General features: G+C 46.3%; 4 protein-coding genes across 9 annotated transcripts; 2 read left to right on the top strand and 2 right to left on the bottom strand.

The window, feature by feature from the left end:
* Positions 1-182: 182 nt before the first annotated feature.
* On the bottom strand, positions 183-5,514 carry MED19 (mediator complex subunit 19). The gene is made up of 5 exons (XM_079708031.1): positions 5,283-5,514; positions 1,256-1,512; positions 1,012-1,108; positions 602-696; positions 183-501 (listed from the first exon to the last, which is right to left on the bottom strand). Exons 1-5 carry the CDS (start codon positions 5,497-5,499, stop codon positions 433-435), a joined length of 735 nt encoding a protein of 244 aa, XP_079564157.1. The 5' UTR covers positions 5,500-5,514; the 3' UTR covers positions 183-432.
* A 420-nt stretch (positions 5,515-5,934) lies between these two features.
* Positions 5,935-14,311, top strand: TMX2 (thioredoxin related transmembrane protein 2; the record flags this gene model as incomplete). 5 transcript variants are annotated; one of them, XM_079707621.1, is made up of 8 exons in its annotated part: positions 5,935-6,138; positions 11,249-11,309; positions 11,778-11,891; positions 12,159-12,235; positions 12,471-12,577; positions 12,753-12,818; positions 12,898-13,027; positions 14,165-14,311. In XM_079707621.1, the coding sequence occupies 8 exons, from the start codon at positions 5,950-5,952 to the stop codon at positions 14,309-14,311; spliced, it is 891 nt and encodes a 296-aa protein (XP_079563747.1). The 5 variants fall into 5 exon arrangements, with proteins under 5 accessions (XP_079563747.1, XP_079563751.1, XP_079563748.1 ...); XM_079707625.1 differs by having other exon boundaries at positions 12,877-13,027; XM_079707622.1 differs by having other exon boundaries at positions 5,950-6,138; positions 11,153-11,309.
* Positions 14,312-15,460: 1,149 nt separating this feature from the next.
* Positions 15,461-17,195, top strand: SELENOH (selenoprotein H). 2 transcript variants are annotated; one of them, XM_079708779.1, is made up of 4 exons: positions 15,464-15,730; positions 15,818-15,963; positions 16,106-16,236; positions 17,010-17,195. In XM_079708779.1, the coding sequence occupies exons 1-3, from the start codon at positions 15,609-15,611 to the stop codon at positions 16,204-16,206; spliced, it is 369 nt and encodes a 122-aa protein (XP_079564905.1). In that variant the 5' UTR covers positions 15,464-15,608; the 3' UTR covers positions 16,207-16,236; positions 17,010-17,195. The 2 variants fall into 2 exon arrangements, with proteins under 2 accessions (XP_079564904.1, XP_079564905.1); XM_079708778.1 differs by lacking the exon at positions 16,106-16,236 and having other exon boundaries at positions 15,461-15,730.
* A 772-nt stretch (positions 17,196-17,967) lies between these two features.
* BTBD18 (BTB domain containing 18) lies at positions 17,968-23,427 on the bottom strand (the record flags this gene model as incomplete). The annotated part of the gene is made up of 2 exons (XM_079709579.1): positions 17,968-20,021; positions 23,304-23,427. The coding sequence occupies 2 exons, from the start codon at positions 23,425-23,427 to the stop codon at positions 17,968-17,970; spliced, it is 2,178 nt and encodes a 725-aa protein (XP_079565705.1).
* Between the last annotated feature and the right edge of the window lie 934 nt (positions 23,428-24,361).

The raw sequence follows: 24,361 nt of genomic DNA, 5'->3' as shown, positions 1-24,361 counted from the left end.
TAATGTAATACAAGACCCAAATCCCCTCAGATCTTAGCATGCCTTGGCTTAAACCCTGACTCTCATAGAAAGGCACTTACCTCTTAACAGGCAGCCACACTTCAGCCAGTTTGATAAATGCAATTTTAAGAAAATAAAAATCCTAAAAAATCAGATAAAGTCCTAAATCAGACAAACGGCACAAAAGAGATGAAAAGAAAGCTTCCTGGGAGAGGAAGAGATGTCCATGAGAAAGCAAACTGGGCTGAGGCTTACAAAAGCATAGCCCTTCTCTCTTACAACGTGTTCATCTTAACTGAGCACAGCAGGAGCTGGCTTCTGTCCCAGCTGCAGGGGATGCTCCCAAGGTGGTGACCAAGAGCCTGGAAGGCAGCTTTTGTCAGTGGGTTCAGTACAGCAGGAAGGTCCTCCTGGCAGAGTCCCCTGGTCCTGCTAGCGGAGGCTGCTGCTGCTGCTGGCCTGAGAGCTGCCCACGCCTGGGTGGTCAGGGCTGTGTCGGTTCTGGGGAAGAAAAGTGAGCAAGAGTAAGAGAGCCAGACTCCACCTAGGATGAGTGAGATGGGAAAACTCACCGGGCTGCAGACACCAGCCGCTCCCATACCTTCTTTTTCTTCTTCTCTTTCTTCTTCCGTTTCCGTTCAGGATCCTCTTCTTTTTTCTTTTTCTTCTTCTTGTGATCTGAATCAGATGGTGTTTCTGTAGGAGAGATGAGGAGCCTATCACCTGTCGAGCTCAAAATTCTCCACCGCCGTAAGTCTGAAGACTAGAGGAAGACCCCTAGTCGAGGGCAACTGCTTTTCTTCAAATGACCAGAAAGGATTTGGAGGCACTGCTTAAGCTCCTGTCCCAAGTTCCTACTTGCCCAGGAGACCCACATTATGTCAATTTCTTCTTTAAGGAGAATCTGGGAGTCCAGGGCTCATAAGGAATTTGACTGGGTTTTTAACTGAGGAAGGTCAAAACAGATTCAGAACGTCCGGTTTTCTGGCTTTGAAGAGAACCACTTCTTACCTGGGGGGACCGGATCCTGGGTACGGCTCTGTTTATGCTTCTGCTTATTCTTCTTCTTGGGAGGCTGAATATGCATCAGACGACACTGCTCTGGCAACTGAAGGAACCAAAGGAAGGTCCAGGTGAGGAGAGGGAGGAAATCCCCTGCTCCCATCATCTGTTCTGCTCAGTAAGTTATGAAGGAACAGAGGTAGACAGAAAAACCACCTCCGTGCCTTTCAGGCCTCCCCATGAGGGGACTCACCGGGCCTGTGTGGAGGCGGAAGCCAGTCAGCATGGTCCCTGTGATAGGATTAAAAGAGCCACCAAGAATAGGGGGCTTCTCAATGAGGGAGCGGAGGCTGCTGTTGTCATGGGAACCAGGCAGATCAATCATCCCTGGCAGGTCAGGCAGGAAGTTACTTAGCTTCTCCTTCACTTTCTTCCCACAGAATTTATTATAGGCATGTTCCAGGTTGTAGTGTGTGATCAGATTAGTGCTGCCTGTCAGCTCTGTGCTGCCTGGAAGATACAGGGAGAATAATCATAAGAAAAATTAGTACCAAGAGGAGAGAATTTTTTTTTAAGTCATTGACCCAGAAGGGAGTAAATCTTTTAAGTGAGAATTACCCAAATAAATAAATACAAGTTATTTTTAAAGTAAGAAATAGCAAAAGTAGGGCTTCCCTGGTGGCGCAGTGGTTAAGAATCTGCCTGCTAATGAGCAGGGGACACAGGTTCGATCCCTGGTCCAGGAAGATCCCACATGCTGCGGAGCAACTAAGCCCATGCGCCACAACTACTAAGCCTGCGCGCCACAACTACTGAAGCCCACGCACCTAGAGCCCATGCTCCGCGACAAGCCACTGCAATGAGAAGCCCGCGCACCACAACGAAAAGTAGCCCCGCTCGCCACAACTAGAGAAAAGCCCGCACGCAGCAACGAAGACCCAACACAGCCAAAAATAAATAACTTTATTTAAAAAGTAAGAAATAGCAAAAGTAAATAACATACAATAAACACTAAAAATATAATACTATAGAATGGTAGGTTGGAATGCGAAGGAGAAAAAATAGGCAAAAATCCAAATAGGGCAGCAGTGGAAACTGCTTTAACCCAATGAAGGATACACTCGGACTAACCAGAGTAATAACTTACATGATGCTTATACTCTGTGCTAAGCACTGTGCACTGTTCTGTGTTTCATAAATGTACTAATGAGAATTTATACTTTTGGCCATGACCAGAATAATATAACCTCACAGCTGAGCTACAACCAAACTTAGGGTCAAATATGACCCAGTGGCTTGAGTGTCTTGCTTCCTTTTTTTTTTTTTTTTTAACTAAGGAGATTTTTCTAGCTACTGCTGCATAACTTTTGTTACCACCATCTTTAGTCTTCCTAATAATACCAAATATGATAGCTTTGCCTAGAAGAAAGAAATGTTTGATTAGAAGCTGGGCAACTAGACTTCTAATCCTAGCCGTCCTCTATGTCTCAGTTTCCGCTTATCTATGGAATGGGGTAAAAGCTACCTTAATTACACAATTCTTTTTAAGGTTCAAATGAAAACATATTGAAAAGTATAAAGTAGTATATAAATGGAAGGCATTATTAGTATAAACATTTCACGGCTGGCTTTTTTGAAAGAATACAAACTTATGAGTAATTTAACTAGGGTCCAGTGGCGAGGGTAGAAATATCTAGCCTACAATTTCATGTATAGTTATGATGAACACTCAGGGTACAAATGACAGAAGTGACTTGTTTATAATCATTCACTTGATAAAACTCGGGTTCTGAGCTATGAGCCCACTGAGGACAGAGAAAATGCCTTGTTCATTCACGGACCACTGGTACTCTGCACACATTCAATGAACAATGTATTTTTCCCCCCCACCTTCAGGCTTTACGTTATTCTTTTCCTTTGTCTTCCCAAGCCAAATATCTCAGAAGAGTGGTCCACGGTAATGGAAGGAGACTCAGTGCCCCGGTACTTCTCATAACTCAGCACTGCTTCCTGCCATTAAGAGCATCCTGATTTTTTTCCTCTCTGTCAGCTCTCCTTCCAGATGATTATTCTCAAGGCTCAAGTGAAAAGGCACTCTGTGCTTTTTTGTAAATTCTTTAACTTAAGAGTCCATCCAACTTTCTGTTTTGCCCATCAGTTCTATGAAGATGACTTATAAATCTCTCTTCTTCAGTTTCCTCTCCTGAAAACTAATCTTCCATTTCCAACATTGTCTTAGTTAATTCACTGCAGATTTAATTTTTTTTTAACTCCAAATCTTCCCCACCTCACTCATGGTTCCTTTATTCTAGTACATGGCACCCACATTCTCCAGATATCTTTAGAAGCAGTACTCAGTTCAAATATCTCAATGGTTTCCTATTCCCTCAGGAAAAAGCTCAAATTCTTTTGACTGTCACTCACGGTTAAACACATCTTACTGTAACTTAGCTTTGGGGCCTGACCAACTGCTACTCCCCTATGTAAAATTTCTGATCCATCCAAACGGGTATCCAACACCTCCTGAAAAAAATACCCCTCATATTGTTTCCTTTTAGAAAATTTCGTTTAGAAAAATTGACCTAATTATAGGAAAATTCTTCCTAATTTTCCTCACCAGTATGAATTCTTCGAAGTCCAGCTAAAGTGACAACTTATTCTTGCTGTCACGTTGAACAACAAGAAACACATTTTGAAAACCATTACGCAGTTCTTAGTAGTTGTATGTGAGGCATGACCAGAAAATAATGACATTGATCCTGACAAGAAATAACAGTCACTATTTTATCTTTAAACGACATACTTTTCATTCTTAAGTAAAATTAGCTGCTTAAAAGCAAGGACCAAGCTTACTGATCTCTATCTCCTTCTCATCACATGCTCCCTTTTTACACACCCAGTGTTTGCCCAGAACGGATAGTCAATATCTATCAAGTGATTGCTGTAAATGGGTACAATCAGAACAGGTTAAGGTTAAAGAAACTGCTGGTAGACATCAACCACTAATTAACTAAAGTCAAGTCAACCTCGCTATGCTTCAGGGTTTTTTTTTAAAGATTTAAAAAATATTTATTTATTTGTTTGGCTGCGTCGGGTCTTAGTTGCGGCAGGCGGGATCTTCGTTGCCGTGCGCGGGGCCTCAGTAATTGCGGCGCGTGGGCTTAGTTGCCCAGCAGCATGTGGGATCTTAGTTTCCCGACCAGGGACTGAACCTGCATCCCCTTCGTTGGAAGGCGGATTCTTAACCACTGGACCAGCAGGGAAGTCCTTGCTTCAGTTTTTTCAACTATAAAATGCAGATAACAATGCCTATCTCAAGGGACTATTTAAGTATTAAATACTATAATATAAATAACTGCACTGTGAACCTCAAAGTCTGTAACAATATTCATTATTATTTCTCTCAGCTCTTGATGTAGCAGTAGGACTTGGGATGAACTAAAAGGCATCCTGGAGACTTAACACATCCAGAATGACTCTTGAGGACCTCCCTGGTGGTCCAGTGGTTAAGAATCCGCCTGCCAATGCAGGGGACACGGGTTCGAGCCCTGATCCGGGAAGATCCCACATGCCGCGGAGCAACTAAGCCCGTGCGCCACAACTACTAAGCCTGAGCTCTAAAGCCCACGAGCCACAACTACTGAGCCCGCGAGCCACAACTACTAAAGCCCGCGCGCCTAGAGCCCGTGCTCCGCAACAAGAGAAACCACCGCAAAGAGAAGCCCGCGCACCGCAACGAAGAGTAGCCCTCGCTCGCCGCAACTAGAGAAAGCCCGCGCGCAGCAACGAAGACCCAACGCAGCCAAAAATAAATAAGTAAAATAAATAAATTAAATTATTTTTAAAAAATTCTAATCACTTCCAACAGATGAGGAAACGCCGAGGCCCAGAGAAGGAAGGAAGGCAACACGCCCCAAACCAACAGGAAGTTTGAGGCAGATTTGAAACTAAGTTCGCAAGGATATTAAATCAGAACTCTCAAGTTGCAAACTCAAACTCTGGATAATTTTTAGGGAGCCATAAACCACTGTCAGGGACAGGGGCACGACAGAGCGTGAAAGGTGGTCACGGATATCCACTCTTCTCATTCCCAATCCATCCCAAGAATTCATGTCATCCCTTTGCTTCTGAATCCTCAGAGTCCTCTCTGATATACAGCTCTGGAATCCCCACACGCGTCGCCTACTTTACCCCTCACCTCCGCCAGCCGGCTGAGAGCCACGCCCATTCCCTCCTCGCTATGATCTGACTGGCTGGCTTTGGCCAGGCCTCGTACTCACCTGGCAGCTCCCGCATTAGGTAGAAGGGGCCACAACCTGCCGCTGACTTGTCAGCGCCGGAAGAGGCCGAGGCCGCGGTTGGGGGCGGGGCCGGGCCGGGCCCTCCACCCGGAGGAGGAGGCGGTGGGGGTGGAGGTTTTCCGGCTCCGAAGCCGAGTGCGGTTGGGGGCGGCGGTGGGTCAGCCTGAGCCCCGAACAGCGCCGTGAAATTCTCCATCGTCCCCTCTGCCCCGGCGATGTCCCGGTGTCTGGCGTTAATGATTTTCATTGGTCAATCTTTTCCCGGGGTACCGCCCCCTTTCTCCAGGAGCCTCTTACCATTGGATTGCCTCGGGCCCTGCCTACCCTCTTCCGTTAACTACTTCCGGCGCCTTCTGAGAACTTTCCGGAAGTATTACCTACCTTTATTAAATTCTCCTCCTACCTCCGTTCTCCACTGTCGTATATTCAATAATATGACACGTAGAAAAAGCGACAGCTAGGTTAGCCAATAAAGTATCAAATCCCTTTCTCAGATTTTACCTGCCGTAGAGGCCAATCAGAGATCTAATTCCGGGTCCAGAGGCGGTGCATCCGACATTGGGCCCAATGGAAGCCTCAATGGTGGGAGAGGCGGGACCAGACCTACGGACGCCGAAGAGCGGTCGGCGCCCCAAGGGCCGGAAAGATGGCGGTCCTGGCACCTTTAATTGCTCTAGTGTTTTCGGTGCCGCGACTTTCACGATGGCTGGCCCGACCTTACTACCTTCTGTCAGCCCTGCTCTCTGCTGCCTTTCTACTCGTGAGGAAGCTGCCCCCTGTCTGCCACAGTCTCCCTACGCAACGCGAAGACGGTAACCCGTGTGACTTTGACTGGGTGAGCGACCCCCGCCTTAGGACCCCGCGGCCTTGACTGTCCCTGCCCCTGCCCCTGTGATTGCATCCGGGAGCCCCGAGGTTTACCTTTTTGAGAACATCTGAGGTTCCGAGCCTCTAGCGGACTTAACAGACTATTAGGAGTGTAGGGCGTGGATCGTCATCGAGCCTAAACCTCTTGTTTAGGATGGGAAAACATCCGGTTAGCCTGCACAACAGCCTAAGTCTTCTGCCTTTTGAGTCCAAGCTCCTTTCCATTTCACAGTTCATAGTCGACAACAGACCTACCCAAACTAGGCAAGTACACTGTTTTCCAGTGCTGCTCATTATGTAAAGCCTTTTGAGGAACCAGTGAGTTAAACAAGGCAAGTAGTATTCTCGTTTTATTGATGAAGAAATTGATCTAGGCGTGGTTAGGCGACTTGTCCAAGGTCACACAACTAGTGAGTGACTAGGACTTGAAACCACTCTTCGGCCATGGTGCCAGCACGCTCTGTCAGCCATTGCTTAATTCAGTTAACAATTACTGAGTGAGGACTGTTAATGCTAGGCACTGTGCTGCATCCTGGGGATGTAAAAATGAATAAAATTGTTAGGACTATTGAAATGGAATTGTAAAAAATACATTGCAGAGAAATCTATCCCAAGCCTCTTGCAGTATTCCCTGAGCTGGAGTGGAGGGACCACTCAGAAGAATAAGTTGAAGCTCTCTGACCTCTGCTGTGTAGACGCATCTGTATTCTGAGAAAGGAGGATCACCTGAGTTTTTGTCCTTTTTTCAAGGCCCCAAAATGAGTCTTGACCTTTAACAGAACCCCCCTTCCTTACTTTTATTCTCCATCCCTTGTTTACTTTTTAATATTTCCTCTGTCCTTTCCCAGTGTTATTAATTAGCTCAAATGTAGCCATGCTACTTCAAAAGATTCTATTTTTATCTATACCACTTTAACCAAAATGAGACTCAAACATATAAGTGGATAGTAATAAAGATTTTAATAAAAGGAGGGACCTTTTATACAATAAATTTCTCTGTATACTCTTGTCTTAATTATGTGCAAAATACTGTAAGGTTTTATTTTTTCATATTACTCTGTTATGTTTTTTGTTTTTAAACTATGTAGGGTTTATGGCCAGTGTTTGTTTTCCTGGAAAATCTGTGTTTTGCTGATTTACTTTGGTGATTTGGAAGTTAGAATATAAGGTAAATAATGTTAGCAATAACGGGTAAACTTAAAAATTTCAGTGGCTTAACAGAATAAAAGTTTATTTCTGTTTTATTAAATAAAAAGAAAGAATCAAGTATTTTGCTTTTCCTTTACATACTGTCAGAGTAACCAAATAATTGATATAGAAAAATTTGAGCTAATACAGGAGTGATAGCATTTAAAAGTCATGTAGCATTCTCTAATGAAATAATAAATCTAGACAATGATCATCTAAAGCCATCAAATGAAAGGTTGCTATGTCCTCTGAAGTGATTCAGTAGGGAGTACCTAGTACCTCCTATGATGTATTTTTGGCAAAAGATTTGGATTTCATTGTATTCACATCTCTAGATTTCATTACCATTTTACAAGAAATATGGGAAGTAGAGGATCATCATCCTCAGAACACACACCATGAGTATGCAAGCAGCCAAATCCAAGAAAGTCAGAAAGTTGACGGTGCAAATGACTCAAGGTCTTCAACAGATAAATAGCCTGGGATAAAAAGGAAGAGCAGGTATCCTTTAGAGATTAAAGAAGACCAAAGAAACACATTGGCCAAATGCAATTTGTGGTTCTTGCTTGCTTGTTCCTGATTTGAACAAACGACTGTACAAAGTTGTACAAAATCTAATACTTTGTTCTTTGAATTTGAATAAGGGCCAGGTATTAGATAGCAATAAGTAATTATTGTTAATTTTGTTAGGTATGATGATGGTATTTTGGTTTGTTTTAAAAAAGTTCTTGGGACTTAACTTGGTGGCGCAGTGGTTAAGAATCCACGAGCCAGTGCAGGGGACATGGGTTCAATCCCTGGTCCGGGAAGATCCCACATGCCGTGGAGCAGCTAAGCCCGTGAACCACAACTACTGAGCCCACATGCCACAACTGCTGAAGCCCGCATGCCACAACTACTGAAGCCCGCGCACCTAGAGCCTGTGCTCCACAACAAGAGAAGCCACCGCAATGAAAAGCCCACGCACCGCAATGAAGAGTGGCCCTCACTTGCTGCAACTAGAGAAAGCGCATGTGCAGCAATGAAGACCCAATGCAGCCAAAAATAAATAAATAAATGAATAAAAATTTTAAAAAAAAGTTTTTATCCGTAAGCAATACATACTGAAGTATTTACAGGTGAAATGATGTAGTTGGAATTTGCTTTAAGTTTCTCCAGCAAAAGAAATGGGTAGCATAGATGAAATTGAACCATATTGGCAAAATATTACTATTGAAGCTGAGTAATAGGGGTTTATTAAGGTATTGTAGGGGTCAGAAAAGAATTTTCCCTTTACCCTTCTGAGGTCTTGCCTGAGACCCCCTAATAAAAGACAGATTAAAGACAATTAGGGCTTCCCTGGTGGCGCAGTGGTTGGGAGTCCGCCTGCCGATGCAGGGGGCGCAGGTTCATGCCCCGGTCCGGGAGGATCCCACATGCCGTGGAGCAGCTGGGCCCATGAGCCATGGCCACTGAGCCTGAGCGTCTGGAGCCTGTGCTCCACAACGGGGGAGGCCGCGACAGTGAGAGGAAAAAAAAAAATTTTAAAGACAATTAAAATACAAACAAGTTTATTAACATGTATAACTTGTATACAAGGGCGATACCCAGGGAAAAATCAGTAACTCAAAGAGGTGGCTTCCAGCTTATATGGCATCTTCAACAAAGAACAATAAGTTTGTGGAGAAATGACAGGATGAAGGCAAGAGTTTTAGGCTTGCAAGAGCAGAAAACTGGAAAGGTAAACTAAAGGTAGATAAGGGCTAGTTTGTTATGTAGATTCCTCTGGTGCTGTCTCCAGGCTGATAGGGTCTAAAGTTATCTCCCCTGATTAGTTTTGTTCTTGGTAGAGGTTGGAGGGACACCTTTGAGAATTTGTGTCCTACCTTTCGACAAATAGGTAGAGGGCACGGAGCTTTTCTTTCTTCTACTTCTGAATTGCCTTTAGACTCAAAATAATCCTTATGTCAAAGTGGCATATTTTGGGGTAGCATATTTGGCTACCCTCAGTATCCTCTCTGCTTTTGTATATGTTTGAAAATTTCCTTGATAAAAAGCTTGAAAACAATGAATAAACAAGTGAACAACCAAGGGGGCTCAGGTTTATATAGTTATTCTGGAACCCTGTCTCATGCTGTCTTCAACTGATGGCCTTAAGATCCTTCCAGCATCATCAAGCCAGCAGATGAAGAAAGAAAGCTGGACTGCAAGGGCATACATACCCTTTCTTAACCACCTGGGCACAGATGGCACATCACTTCCATTCACATTCCATTTAGGAGTACTAGTCACACAGTTCTCCCTAGATGCAAGGAGGGAGTCTACCTGCAGTATGCCCAGGAGAAAAAGGAAATAAGGTTTGGAGTATACATGGCCAGTCTTTACCGCAGACCCATTCTCTATCTTTAGAGTATATTCCTTTTAGTCCTATCTCTGGTCTCCTGATTGGCCATACTTCCCTTTTTAAATTCATCTTTCCATAATTATAAGTGCCAATTCTAATCCAGCTTCATTCTTTTTTTTTTTTTTTTTTTTTTTTTTTTTTTTTTGCGGTACGTGGGCCTCTCACTGTTGCGGTCTCTCCCGCTGCGGAGCACAGGCTCCGGACGCGCAGACTGAGCGGCCATGGCTCACGGGCCCAGCCGCTCCGCGGCATATGGGATCCTCCCAGACCGGGGCACGAACCCGTATCCCCTGCATCGGCAGGCGGACTCTCAACCACTGCGCCACCAGGGAGGCCCCAGCTTCATTCTTGAAAACTCTTACTAATTTCTACTCGGATGTAATATTTAGTAAGGTCTGTCACATTCCCTACCCCACACTTTACATGTTCATTTCTAAATCCAGTCAGTTGCTTTCTGTTGGAGATTGAGGCTAAAAACCTAAGTCCCCGATTGCTAGCTGTAAATCGCAGTTAATTGGTTCTGTCTGAAGTAAAGATTTGGATCCCTGTATTATAAACAGAAAGGTATGGAAAGCCTCAGACCCTCCCCCTGTACTTTCTCTCACAAAGTCCTTGTTACTCTTCATTGCAGTCTTTACTCTTTGAAATTATGTCATGTTTATCGTCTGTCTCACTCATTCACACGGAGCTTACGTTCTAGAAGGTGAGAAAGAACAGTAAGCCAAGGGTACTGAAAACGATATTTTTTTTTTCTTTTTTTTTTTTGCGGTACGCGGGCCTCTCACTGTTGTGGCTTCTCCCGTTGCGGAGCACAGCCTCCGGACGCGCAGGCCCAGCGGCCATGGCTCACGGGCCCAGCCGCTCCACGGCATGTGGGATCTTCCCGGACTGGGGCACAAACCCGTGTCCCCCGCGTCTGCAGGCAGACTCCCAACCACTGCACCACCAGGGAAGCCCTGAAAATGATCTTCGAGAGCTTTGAAAGGCCTCCTTCAGCTCTCAAATTATATTAAAGGTGCATGGGTTATCACTATGAATATTAGGTGGAGAGGAATGGTTTAACTTAAATGAAAACAAATGGAATAACCATATGTTGTATTAATGGAATATTACTGAGAAAGTTTACCTGGAAAAGTTTTATTTTACCAGGGTCACACTGAGTTGATTGTAATATCTACAGTTTTATACCATATACTTAATATAACTCTTTCATACTCATCTTATTTAATCCTCACAGCCCCATTTTGAAATATTCAGTCAAAGAAACCGAAGCTCAGAGGTTAAGTGCTTTGCTGAAGGGCACCAGCCAGTTTGTGGCAGGGATAGAACTGGAATCTAGATCTTCTGACTGGTGTTTTCCCCGCTACACCTTAGCTGACTCCAGTTATTTCTCTATGGTTACCATTCCCAGTGTGGATCTCTGTTGGTTTTTATTACATATTTGGCTCCCTTGCTCACCCAAATCATTTCTGTTCATGGCATTCCTGTCCCTCTGATTCTGTTCCAGAGAGAAGTAGAGATCCTGATGTTCCTCAGTGCCATTGTAATGATGAAGAACCGCAGATCCAGTAAGTGTAGCCTGCTTCTCTGTCTCTCAAGATTAGGACTAGTGACCTCTGAGGTGCTTTCATCCATGTTATGAGAGGGGCGTTATTTGGTGAACTTGTCCCTCATTCCGTGCCAAGGCTGAATTTGATCTTGGACTTTTTTTTTTTTTTTTTTTTTTGCGGTACGCGGGCCTCTCACTGTTGTGGCCTCTCCCATTGCGGAGCACAGGCTCCGGACGCGCAGGCTCAGCGGCCATGGCTCACGGGCCCAGCCGCTCCGCGGCATGTGGATCTTCCCGGACCGGGGCACGAACCCGCGTCCCCTGCATCGGCAGGCGGACTCTCAACCACTGCGCCACCAGGGAAGCCCAATCTTGGACTTTTATCCTCCTCCCCCTCTCCCATTTCAAAGTACTCCAGGAAGAGGGGCAAATAATAGGTCATAGGAGCATGCAGCCCAGCCTGACCTGTGACATCTCTGTGTTTCAGTCACCGTGGAGCAACATATCGGCAACATCTTCATGTTTAGTAAAGTGGCCAATGCAATTCTTTTCTTCCGCCTGGATATTCGCGTGGGCCTGCTTTATCTCACACTCTGCATAGGTAAGGAGACCGCAAGACTTGGTTGTGGGAACCAAATTCCATCCCCAAACTAGGTTCTCCACAACCTTCTGCCATATCTTATACCTAATTAATTATGTGTGAGCCTCAGATGATAAGAATCTACAGAGATTTTAAGAGGAAGGGAATGTGTCTGTGTATGTCCACAAAATGCACTCTTTGGTGCTTGAAATCTTTGAGTTGCTTTGAAAGTAAATCCCCTGCCCAAGGCCTTATATGTTTCCTGTGACAACTTTTTTCTGTGTTTAGTGTTCCTGATGACATGCAAACCCCCATTGTATATGGGCCCTGAGTACATCAAGTACTTCAATGATAAAACCATTGATGTGAGTACTCTTTCTCCCTCTGTTTCTTGGGTCCCTTGTGGGTGATTTTGTAGTTGTGCTCTCTACTCACTAGGAGGAACAACAGTGCTTCAGAATGGAAGTCAAGGGCACTCGTTCACTGTGGGATCTAGAGGAGAGGTATAGGGAAGCCAGGATGAGGAATTAGGTGCTAAAGTCTGAATCTTTCCAGGAGCCTGTGTAATCCGGTTCACTGTTTGTTCTGTGTGTGTGACAGGAAGAGCTGGAGCAGGACAAGAGGGTCACTTGGATCGTGGAGTTCTTTGCCAATTGGTCTAATGACTGCCAGTCATTTGCTCCTATCTACGCTGACCTCTCCCTCAAGTGAGTAGGACAAAGGGAGGGATGGCAGAAATTATACCTTCCCTCTCATTGTTTTTGGCCTTGATTTTTGCATACTGCAACCAAAGGCACTCCCACCCCCACCCCCAAATATCTGTACTTCTCCTTCATTGATTCATTCTGTCTTCTTTCACCATGTTAAATATATTCTTCTCAGGTACAACTGTACAGGGCTAAATTTTGGGAAGGTGGACGTTGGACGCTACACTGATGTTAGTACACGGTACGTGAGGGCCTGGGCAGGGGATCATTCAGAGTGATATACACAGATGCATTTACAGAGTACCTTCTGGGCCCTGTAGGTACAAAGTGAGCATGTCACCCCTCACCAAGCAGCTCCCCACCCTGATCCTATTCCAAGGGGGAAAGGAGGTCATGCGGCGGCCACAGATTGACAAAAAAGGACGAGCTGTCTCTTGGACTTTCTCTGAGGTATATGAAAGAGTGGGCAAGTTTTGGAGGAGGGTGTGGAACAGTAGGTAAGTTTTAGAGCCTAACCTGGGTTTAATTCCTAGTTCTGCTACTTGCCCATAAGCTTTGAGAGTGTGGACTAGTTATTAGACCTCATTCATGAATTCACTTAGCAGATTTATACTGTTTCTATCATGTGCCAGACATGCTAGTACTGGGCAACAATTATTTGTTGAGATTTAGTCTCAATGGCTCTTGTACCTATAGTCTTTTTCCTTGGCAGTACATTGGAGATGGTAGCGCTTGGCTCACAGGTTTTGTTTTGCAGGTTACATTAAATAATATAACCATAATTCTTGGCACAGTGACTGGCACATAATATGTAAATATTAGTTGACTTTTCCAGGTACCCACAAAAGGACAGCTGGGTTAGAGTAGATTCCTGTCCTTTGCTTCCTCCTTTCCTAGACTGTGTCTAAATACAATTGACCCTTGAACAAATGGGTTAGAACTGTGTGGGTCCGCTTATGTGGACATTTTTCAATAGTAACTACAGGGCTTCCCTGGTGGCGCAGTGGTTAAGAATCTGCCTGCCAATGCAGGGGACACGGGTTCGAGCCCTGGTCCAGGAAGATCCCATATGCCGCGGAGCAACTAAGCCCGTGCGCCACAACTACTGAGCCTGCGCTCTAGAGCCCGTGAGCCACAACTACTGAGCCCAGGTGCTGCAACTACTGAAGCCCGTGCGCCTAGAGCCCGTGCTCTGCAACAAGAGAAGCCACTGCAACGAGAAGCCCATGCACCGCAACGAAGAGTAACCCCCGTTTGCCACAACCAGAGAAAGCCCGCGCGCAGCAACAAAGACCCAACGCAGCCAAAATAAATAAATAAATAAATAAATTTATTTAAAAAAAAAAAAAGTAACTACAGCACTACACGATCCATGAGGTTGGTTGAAGCCGCCGCACGTGTGGAACCACAGATTCAGAGGAACTGTGGATACGGAAGGCTGACTATAAGTTATAGGTAGATTTTTGACTGCAAGAAGAGTTGGCGCCCCTAACCCCACACCTTTGTTTAAGGGTCAACTGTACTTACTTCCCAGACATAACACCCCCTTCCAACCTGAACCCTGATGTGTGCACCTCTCTTGCGCAGGAGAATGTGATCCGAGAATTCAACTTGAATGAGCTATATCAACGGGCCAAGAAGCTATCAAAGGCTGGAGATAATATCCCCGAGGAGCACCCTGTGGCCCCAGTGCCCACTGCAGTGCCAGATGAGGAGAGCAAGAAGGACAAATAGGATCCCTGCCTTCAGCACTTCCTCTCCTGTCGATCCCAGGCACCTCTGAGGCCCTGCCTTTTCTGTAGCCACAAGCGTTGCCTGAGGCTTTGGCCGTTTTTTTTTATGTTTTCCCTGTTTGGCTCTGCCTAGGAGGGGCAGGATATTGCTTCTGACTTTTAAGAGGCATCCAGGGAAATGACAGGTATCCTCCAGGAAGGCCTCTACTGCTGTGGTCTGCTATTTCACTGGAAGGAGGGAAAGATCTTACATGGTGGAGGGGGAAATGCTTTCCTTCCAAGCTTGGGCCAGTGTGTCAACTGCTGTGTGCTGCCCACACATCTCCATCACACTCTGGTTTCATTATTCCTCATAGTGGATATACACAGCCTGTTTAGATTAAACCCTAACATAACAGGCCAAGATGCAGAGTTAGTGCTAAGATTTTTCCCTCAAGACTCTTGCTTCTTTAAGCCGTTTTGACTTGGTCTGTGGCCTATATTTAAAAAGTATAAGCTTGTCACTGGTCCCAAGGAGAAACCTTTAACCACAGAGTTTTCTCATTGAAGATAGTATTGAATAATCTCCCTGTTTTATGGAGATTGGGAGGAAGGGGAATAGAAGTTTGAGACTTCCTTTGTGTGGTGGGCCCTGGAGGAGAAAGCCCCTGGGCAGGGTCTCACTCACCCTCCTAGTCCTCCCCACACCCAGTTAATGGTTTTCCATAATAAAGAGACTGGGACTTACTTTTGATTGCGCCTTTGTGTGTTATTCATGTATTAGAAAAGCCAGACAACTGCAGAGGCGTTGTCCATCTTAATTTCAAAGGGCATCCTGATCAGTTTCACCAAATGCTGTACATCGGTCCCCACGATTGCTGAGAGCTGGAGAAGGTTTAGATTCCCTAACCCTAGAGTTAAGTTGTCTTGGTTTGGGATTGGTCCGCGGGTCCCCGGAAGGAGGTTTTGGGTAGGGATCGTGATGCACACCATTTAGCTGGTCGCGCGGTTACAGAAAAGCCTGTGTGAAGCCCGGCTCGTTGTCAGAGCTGCCGCCTCCCCCCAACAAGCACTGGTGGTTCGGTCTGGAGCCTACCTCCCCCGTCTCTGCGTGCAGAGTGGCTCTGCCCGAAGGCCCCGCCCCCAGGCCACGTGGGCGCCCAGCGCCACGCTTTCTGCAGTTTAAGAGAGGTTTTGTTTGGAGAGTCGAGTGGGTTGCGGTTTGGATCTTGGAGCTTGGCTGGCCTCTCCTTGGTGGCCGCGTCTCCACCCTATTCCCGCCCCAGGTCGGCTCGGTTCCCAGCCGGGCTCCAGGCGCCATGGCTTCCCGCGGGAGGAAGCGGAAGGCCGAGGCGGCGCTGGCCGCAGCGGCCGAGAAGCGGGAGAAGCCGGCTAGCAGCCAGAAGGGAGTGGAGGAGGCGAGCGTCGTTATCGAGCATTGGTGAGGGGGTCTGGGGAGTAATGGGGGGCGGGCAAGGGCGCCGCAGACCAAGGGTCCCAGTCTCTGACCTCCCCCATCTCTCCTTAGCATGAGCTGACGCGTCTACGGGCGCAACGCCGCGGCCCTGAGCCAGGCGCTGCGCCTGGAGGCCCCGGAGCTTCCAGTGAAGGTGAACCCTACCAAGCCCCGGAGGGGCAGCTTCGAGGTGACACTGCTGCGACCCGACGGCAGCAGTGAGTGAGGGCCCGGGGCGGGGCGTTGGGGGGCATGGATCCGAGGCGAGGAAGCGCGGGTCTCAAACCGCCGCCATCTGATGATTTCGGGGACTTGCTGGTGACTTCCAAAGTAATTTCGCTTCACGTGGACTTTTCCCAGGTACGGAGCTCTGGACTGGGATTAAGAAGGGGCCCCCACGCAAACTCAAGTTCCCTGAGCCTCAAGAGGTGGTGAAGGAGCTGAAGAAGTACCTTTCGTAGGGAGGTTTGGGCAGACGTCCTCACGCTGAGGTTGGAAATGGGAAACGGGGGAGAGTGGACTGATCTTGGTGTGGCTATTGGCGGAGCAGCACTTGCTGTTAAACCCCTTATTTCACACAGGACCTACATTTTCATAACTCTTTTCTGCTCTCAGGATTTCCTCTAGTGGGAATACCTCTTCCCCTTAACTGGTGGGAAAAACTGAAATCCGCAAAAAATGATTTCTATCCAGTGTGCCCTTTGCTAACTCCATGTTTCATTTCATTGTCTTTGAGCTAAGTCGTGGAATACCGATGGTAATGTAAATGATTATAAAAATGCAAATCGTGTCCTTAGAGGATGCAGTTAATTGTTGCCCTTGGGGTGTGGACCAGTTTTATATATTTGTTTTTTTAAAAAACTCATTTTCCTGTAAATCCCACTTATGTATTGGGGATTCCCTTATTTATTGGAAGAGTTATGATTCTCCCCTTTCCTGATCAAACCTTTGTGTAACTTCAGGTATGCCTACTCCTGCTCTCTTGTCTTGCTTGTTACTGGTACGCTGTTTCTGTTACCACCCCATGTAATAACCCTGCATTGTAGTACTCTCACTCCAGGTCACAGGATTTGAGCTTGTCTTTATCCCTAGTGCTTCATAGAGTGCTTTGGCATGTTGTCAGGCACTTGATACGTTGAGTGAGATGTGGGGGGGAGGATGCAGTCCTTGAGCTTTCCTGGGTTTGTGTGTTCAAGGGAGGAGGGCTGGCTCTATGATTGCCTGGAGCCCTTCTCTAACTTTTTTCCCACTCTCATTTTCACAGCCTCTGTCCCTGGTGATGTTGGAGCATTTATGACGGGACATGGCCAAACTTCAGTCATGTGCCTGAAGCTGTGGTTTCTTCTCCTCCAGAAACGGTGGTTCAGTTGTGAGGCAATCCTCTAGTAAAGGCACTGAAAAGTTCTTGGATTGGTTTAATAAAAATCAAAAGTATTTGAGTTTGATATAATCTATGAGTAATGAAGTAAAACTTAATCTTATGGTAAGGGATGCCCTAAGCCAGCCTTACGGGATTGGTCCCCCTTGTGTTTTTCATAGCCTAAGGTCACCAATTAACTTGGAACTCCTATGGTCCCTGTTAGAGCATGTGAAATACTTGTAAAAACTATGGGGAAAAACTAAATAATTTCTTTTTGAAAAAGCAACTGTATCTTTTTCAACTCACTTCTCCGAAGTGATGATAGAAGTACATCTTCCTGGCCCCTGTGGAGGTTCTGGCTAGACTAACCATACTGGCAGTGACTAAGCCACGCACATTAGGTACTAGACAATATCCTGTCGCTCCCACCCACTTAAGTGTTCCATCTCAGCATTGTTTCACACCTCCTTCTGGAACATTTTCTCTCCCACAGAACCCCCACCACAGGGGGCTGGTCTTTCTCAGCTCTTCCTGAATCAGTTATTAGATGCCTCTTGACCTGGGAGACCTGGCTTTGGCTGTTACCTCTGACCCACTAGAGTTGTGACACACAGTTTATTGTTTCACTTGTTGTCACTAACTGCAAAATAGATTATAAAGAGGTAAGATGGTTCAAGTTCATAATTTTCTACTCATGGAACGATTTTTGCCTGCCTCCAAAAGCCTGGGGAGGGAAGGAGAGCTGGGGGTTTATCTGCCTCTTGTGCTAAGAGGACAGGGCATGTGCTAGCCCGCCCGTGTACCTTCTGTTAACCAACATTTCCCACCCTCCCAGTCCCTCTAACCTGCCCTCCCCACTTCACTACGTTAGTATGTCCACCTCTGTTTCTGACTCTGAGGAAGGGTCGGGCCATACGGAGGGAATACTCACGGGCACAATCCCCTCTGACATCGAGTCCACCACATCAATCTCTTCTTCTTCAGGGCTAGCAGGAAGTGGATCCAACAACTCAGAGCTGCCAAATCCCTCGCTTGCCTCTGGAGCAGGGTATAATACTTCATCCCTAGTTAGGGACACTTCCAGCCCAGTCTCCACCCAGTTTGAACAGGGAGGTGAGAGGTCCCCATAGGACCTTTGGGGAGGGTCAAGGGAGTTGATGTGGAGAAGTTTGAATCTCTGACCATCCAGTGGCTGGGAGCTGGGAATTTCCAGGTCTGGAGTCCAAGAGCCTCCCACTGAAAGCACGTCCCCTTCACTCACCTCAGAGGGCATGACAAGGGGGATAGAAGGCTCAGCTGGCCCTTTGTTCTCACCAGCGGGTTCCTTTTCCAATCCTGTGATTTCCCTGGGCCAGAGCTCCACGTCTGGCAAACACCATTCTTCCCCTTCAATCCAGTTCTTTCCTGTTTCTGTCAGGTGATAACTAGGGGTCCTACAGCCCTCAGCCCAGGGACTCTCCAGAGACCCTATGGGTGGCTCGATGTCTGAGCCACAGAGCATGAAGTCCAGGATTTCCTCCAGCTCACTGGTGGCAGCAGCACTCGTGATCCGGTACTCCTCAGCCTCGCACGGCTGCCTGAGCAGGGCTGTGTCAAATGCATAGGGCTCTCTGCAGTCAATATCCAATCCCGGTTCCTTCCCTATCAGCTCTGGACTGGACCCAAACTCGGACTTCACCCCTGGGTTGTCTGGGGAGTAGCTAGCAGAGAGCAGAATGTCTTGTAGCCTAGAGTGCATGGGGGAGTCCTCACACAGCTCTGTTCTAGCAGATGTCATTTCCTGCTCCTTAACTGAGGACGGTTGAGTCCCTGGAGGCTCTTCCGAGTCTTCAGGTTCTGGGATCTGAGGGCTCCCTGGAGGCTCTTCCGAGTCTTCAGGTTCTGGGACCTGAGGGCTATCTTGAGAGTTTTTGAGGGGAGGCTCTTTAACTACCTCCCAGCAGGTCCCGTTGACAATCTTACGAAGTTTCACTCTGCCAACCTGCCCCTCTGCAGAGTGTGAGTTAGGTGCCCTGACTTCAGGGCTCTGCTTCTTGTTCCCACCCGACTTTCCAGGACCAGATTGGCTTGGGGTGCTCTGTAGAGGACTAGTTCGCCCTGTTTTCTGCTTGTCCTCTGGTGCTTCTTTATTTATACTCTTCTGCCGCCAAAGACGCCGGCCAGGGGATGGGGGTACTGAGCTGGGCCCACTTGAACGGCTGGCAGGCTTGGACGTACAGACATCAGGAGACAGCTTTGAGCGGCTCAGCCTGATCTTCCTGGGCAATAGTCGCTCGTCCACAGAGGGGTGCAAGCTGGGTGGGGAAAGTGCTGTAGGACCAAGGGCAGGGTAACTTTTGTTCTCTTTAGGTCCCTGACTGTGGCTTGATGGTGAAGAGCTTTTTTCTTGTGGAGTTGGGCAGGCTCTGGCCTTCCTCTTGAGCAGAAGAGTGCCCGACAAGTTCTCCGTGTTCTGTCGGTTGTTCTCCTGGGGCCCCTTCTCCTTCCCCGAGGACTTCAATCTCACTGCCCCAAGAGGACAGGGAGTCTGGGTAATAGGCAGTGGAGTTCGAGGGCAGCGGATGGATGCCACCACCCTGGCAGAGATGGGAGCAGCACTTGGAGGTTGTAGGCACTCCCTGTTCAGTCTTCGACCCTGAGGGGCCTTCACCAACTTCCCACCCTCTAGATGAAGGGATTCTAGCTCAGATACACGGAGCTGACGGGCAGCAGAAAGCACATCCTGGGCTTCTTCTCGAGATACTTCCATCTCTGAGGTGTACAGGAAGTCCACCAGCTTCCTAAGTGTCCTGATCTTCAGGCCCCCCAGCTCGAGCACCACCTTCCGACCCTGAGCTGGCCTCTCCCGCTCCAGGCGCTCTGTGAAGAAGGGGCTGCAGGCCGAAAGGAGGCAGCGATGGGCGGGGACTGCCTCACCTGGAGGGAAACCCAAACACTAGAGTTATCTGTCTCATGCCGACTGGCATGTTCACGGGTTAAGCACAGACATTACTACCTAAATGTGCTGCCTCTTTTCTCAGTTTCCCTCCACAGAAGTTGAAGTAGAAGGATACATTTATTTCTTCTGCCTGCCTGGAACATTCTGCCATTACCTAGCTAACTCAGTTTTTACCTACTTTAGGCTTTCAGAAAGCCTTCCCCCACCCTACCCCATCTGGGTTAGGGGCTCTGTAGCTATCATAGCATTCAGCTATCTGCACTGTAATTGTCCATCTCCTTCACTAAACTGTAAGCTCTGTGAGGACACAGACCGTGTCTGTCTTGCTCACTGAAGTATATAGCCAGTGCTTGACACAAAGTAGGGGATCAAATACTTGCTGAGTAAATGTTTTCGACTCACACAAGAGTTTAAAACTTTGTATAGAAGCTGCTTGTGGTCCAACAGAAAGATCATGAGCTCTGGATGTGGATGATCAGGGCTCAGTTCTCTCCTGAGCTCTCTCCACTGCCTGGTATCCACTGTCCTGAACAACCTTCTCATTTTATGGGCACTTCATGGGCAATTTCCGTCTCCAATGGCTTCAGTTACCAAAGGCTTGCTGATGACTCCCAGATCCTACATCTGCCCAGGTATCTTTTCTGAGATATTAAGCATGCCGTAGCCTGCATGACTACATGGAGGTCCCACAAGTACCTCCAATGCAACCTTTCTAGAAAGTGAACTCATCATTCCCCACACTCCAAAACTTCCCAATTTTTACTTCAAAATAAGATAGCACATTCATCCAACTGCCCAGGCCTGAAAACCAGAAGTCATATTTGATTCTTTTCTCTTACCCACTGCATCTAGTCAAACATTAAGTTTTTTTAAAAAGCTAATACTTCTTGAGTCCTTATTATGTGCCAGGCATCTAAGGATTTTAGCAGCATTAATTCATTTAATCTTCACTGCAACCATGTGGGGTAGCTGTCATTACAGATGAGTAAACTGTGGCATAGTGAAGTAACATGCCCACAATTACAGTTAAGGAGCAGGGACAAGATGTGAACCCAGGGCTACAGTCTATGCTCTTAACTGCAGCAAGTTTTGTAAATTCTCTTGAATAGCTCATAAACTATATATTTCTTTCTATTCTCAGTGCCTTAGTTCAGGCCACCATTCCCTCTCTCCTGAATTCCAAAATAGCCTCCTATCTGGGCTCAATAACAATCTAATAATTCTTCTCATTGCAGCCCGAGTGCTGTTTCTAAAGCAGTTAGGACCTTCTTGAAACCTTTAAATACATTTCCCAGTGTTCTGAGGATATAGACCAACTTCCTTGGTATAACACTTCAGACCTGCTGATCTCTCTAGCCACACCTCTGATCAATACACTTATAGCCTGTGCTCTAGCCATAATGAACCACTCACAAATCCCTGGTCACATGTGTACATTTCTGTACATGCTGTTTTCTCTGCCTGGGAAAATCTTACCCCATTTCCTCCTACTTCTATGTGTCCTTCACAACTCACCTATGGGGTTATTTATTTATTTATTTTTTTTTTTTTTTTTTTTTTTTTTTTTTTTTTTTTTTTTTTTTGCGGTACGCGGGCCTCTCACCGCTGTGGCCTCTGCCGTTGCGGAGCACAGGCTCCAGACGCGCAGGCCCAGCGGCCATGGCTCACGGGCCCAGCCGCCCCGCGGCATGCGGGATCCTCCCAGACCGGGGCACGAACCCACGTCCCCTGCATCGGCAGGCGGACTCTCAACCACTGCGCCACCAGGGAAGCCCTATTTATTTATTTTTAACAGTTGATTTTTTTTTTAATTTATTTTTTGGCTGCATTGGGTCTTCGTTGCTGCGCGTGGGCTTTTCTCTAGTTGTGGTGAGCGGGGGCTACTCTTCGTTGTGGTGCGCGGGCTTCTCATTGCAGTGACTTCTCGTGAAGTCACTGGGCTCTAGGCGTATGGGCTTCAGTAGTTGTGGCACGTGGGCTCAGTAGTTGTGGCTTGCGGGCTCTAGAGCACAGGCTCAGTAGTTGTGGCGCACGGGCCTAGTTGCTCCACAGCATGTGGGATCTTCCCAGACCAGGGCTCGAACCCGTGTCCCCTACATTGGCAGGCAGATTCTTAACCACTGCGCCACCGGGGAAGCCCCCTATGGGGTTATTTCCTCCAAGAAATTGTCCCTAACACCCATCCCCCAACCTACTCAAGTCTGTGAAGGATGCTCCTCTTTTGTGCTCCTGTATCAGCTTATACTTACCCCGATGTTATTTATTATACTGCCCAGTTATCTGGATGCACTGGTTATTTGAACGTCTCCCCTTTACATGGTTTCCTTACGAGGATGGACTTATCTTCATATACACTATATGCCATGCTAGTAAAGTACATTAGCATACACCAGGCAGTTGATACTTTTTATGTTTATTTTGAATTAAGGAATGCATCCCAACTCTGCACTTCCTAAGAGAACCAATAGACAAGTCACTTAACTCTCTAGGCCTCAATTCACTCATCTGTACTGCTGGAACCATGTAACGTTCCACATCTCACAAGGCTGTGAATCAAATGAGAATCAAATGAGACACTAAACTGTGCTATATGTACTCTGCAAACTGGAGAGTGTTACACAGTGTTGGCTGTCATAATCCTTTTTGATAAACGAAGAAAGTGAACTGGAAAGAGGTGAAGTTACTTGCTCATTTGTTACTGTTAGTAACAAAACTAGGACTTAAACTCAGACTCCTAGTCTTAGGCCTTTTACACTATACCAGGCTCTACCCCAAGCTGATTTAACATTTCAAGTGTAAAGGGAAGGGGTGGAAATAAGCTATATGTTTTTAGGTTTAACAACAAAACAATAAAAGCCATCAATTTGAAGACAAGAAAAAAGGAAAATATGTAATAGTATCATTTAAGTAAGTATCTAATACTTACATTGTGCTTAGTACATTAAAAATACTGTTCTAAGTGCTTTACGTATGTTAACTCAATGTTCACAACCATCCCACTACGGTGTATCCATGTTTTACCGAATTTCTATGCTTACAAAACTTTATAATTAGTTTCATTTTTTAAGAGAAGGAACATAATCTCACTTTCACTCATTGAAAAATGTACCTGTCCTAGAAACAGCTCTTTACCAAATAGCTTACAGTACTCAAAGGCAATAATTACACACTTTCCTGGTTTTCTCCTTCACTGCTTGGCCCTGAAGTCATTTATCTTAGTCTGTGGTGAGTTTTCAATTGAGTCCCTACTAGTCTCTTACCTTCTGCCTGCAGAAGGACATCACAGAACACACCATTCTGTTGCTGGTGATGAAGCTGCAGAAAAGCTAGCCGGAGGAACTGGGGATTCCTGTATAGGATTTTGGGACTGGCAGGAGAGCACATGTTGGTCTCTTAACAAACCTAGGTTTTCATCGATCAGATTCCTGTGGGTGAAATAATACCTTTCAGAAGCACGATTATACCTAATTTTTTTTTTGTCTTTGAAATGACAAGGAAATTTTGAAAGTGGGAGACAAAAGCATGAGTTGAGGAACCATAAGCCCAGGAATTGTGCCAAGGGTATCTTAAGAAAGAATATCCTAGTGGTTACAGGTGGGAGCTCAGAAACAGCCTAGATTTGAATCTCAGCTCTGTTATTTATTAGCTTAGCTGTATAATTTCAGGCAAATGACCTAACTTCTCTGAGTCTTACTTTTATCATCTAGGAAATGGGAATTATAACAGTACTGTACTTACCTCGTAAGGCTGTTTTAGAGATTTAATGAGTCAATTTTACCAAATTGCTTAGTACTGTGCATGTCTGGCACAAAACTAGCACTCCAGAAATGGAGTTGTTATTATCCTTAAACCTTCCTCATTCATGTTGCCAGAAACCCAACTCCTATGGTGCTCACTACTCATATTCTTCCTGAGCACCACATTTCTGAGTTTCATGGGTATACTTCCCCAATTTAACACATTTTAACAAAACACTATGGAGTATTCAATGACCTCTAGGAAGTCATACGCACCTTCTTTTCTCTGAGCTCACTCTATCACACTAACCAGCAGAGGGTGCACAGTAAAGAAAAGAAGCTGCTGGACTTGGTGGGAAGGTCTCTCACAGCAGTAAGAAATATTACCACCGTGGGTTCAGATGTTCTTGACCGAAGGGAGCCTGATTCCGCCTGGAAATTGGCAAAGAATCTGGCCTTTAGGTTTGTCAATCTGGTCAGTTCTCTGGCCAACAATAAAGCAAGGATAATTAAGCGTTCTACCCCTCCCAACACAAGCTGGGTATTCTGACTTCAGGCTCACTACGTTTCCAGCTTTTTTT

The sequence above is a fragment of the Hyperoodon ampullatus genome, assembly GCF_949752795.1.
Source record: "Hyperoodon ampullatus genome assembly, chromosome: 7".
NCBI classification, from domain to species: domain Eukaryota; kingdom Metazoa; phylum Chordata; class Mammalia; order Artiodactyla; family Ziphiidae; genus Hyperoodon; species Hyperoodon ampullatus.
Note: the sequence above shows the minus strand (reverse complement) of the source record. Positions and strands in the feature narration are given on the sequence as shown.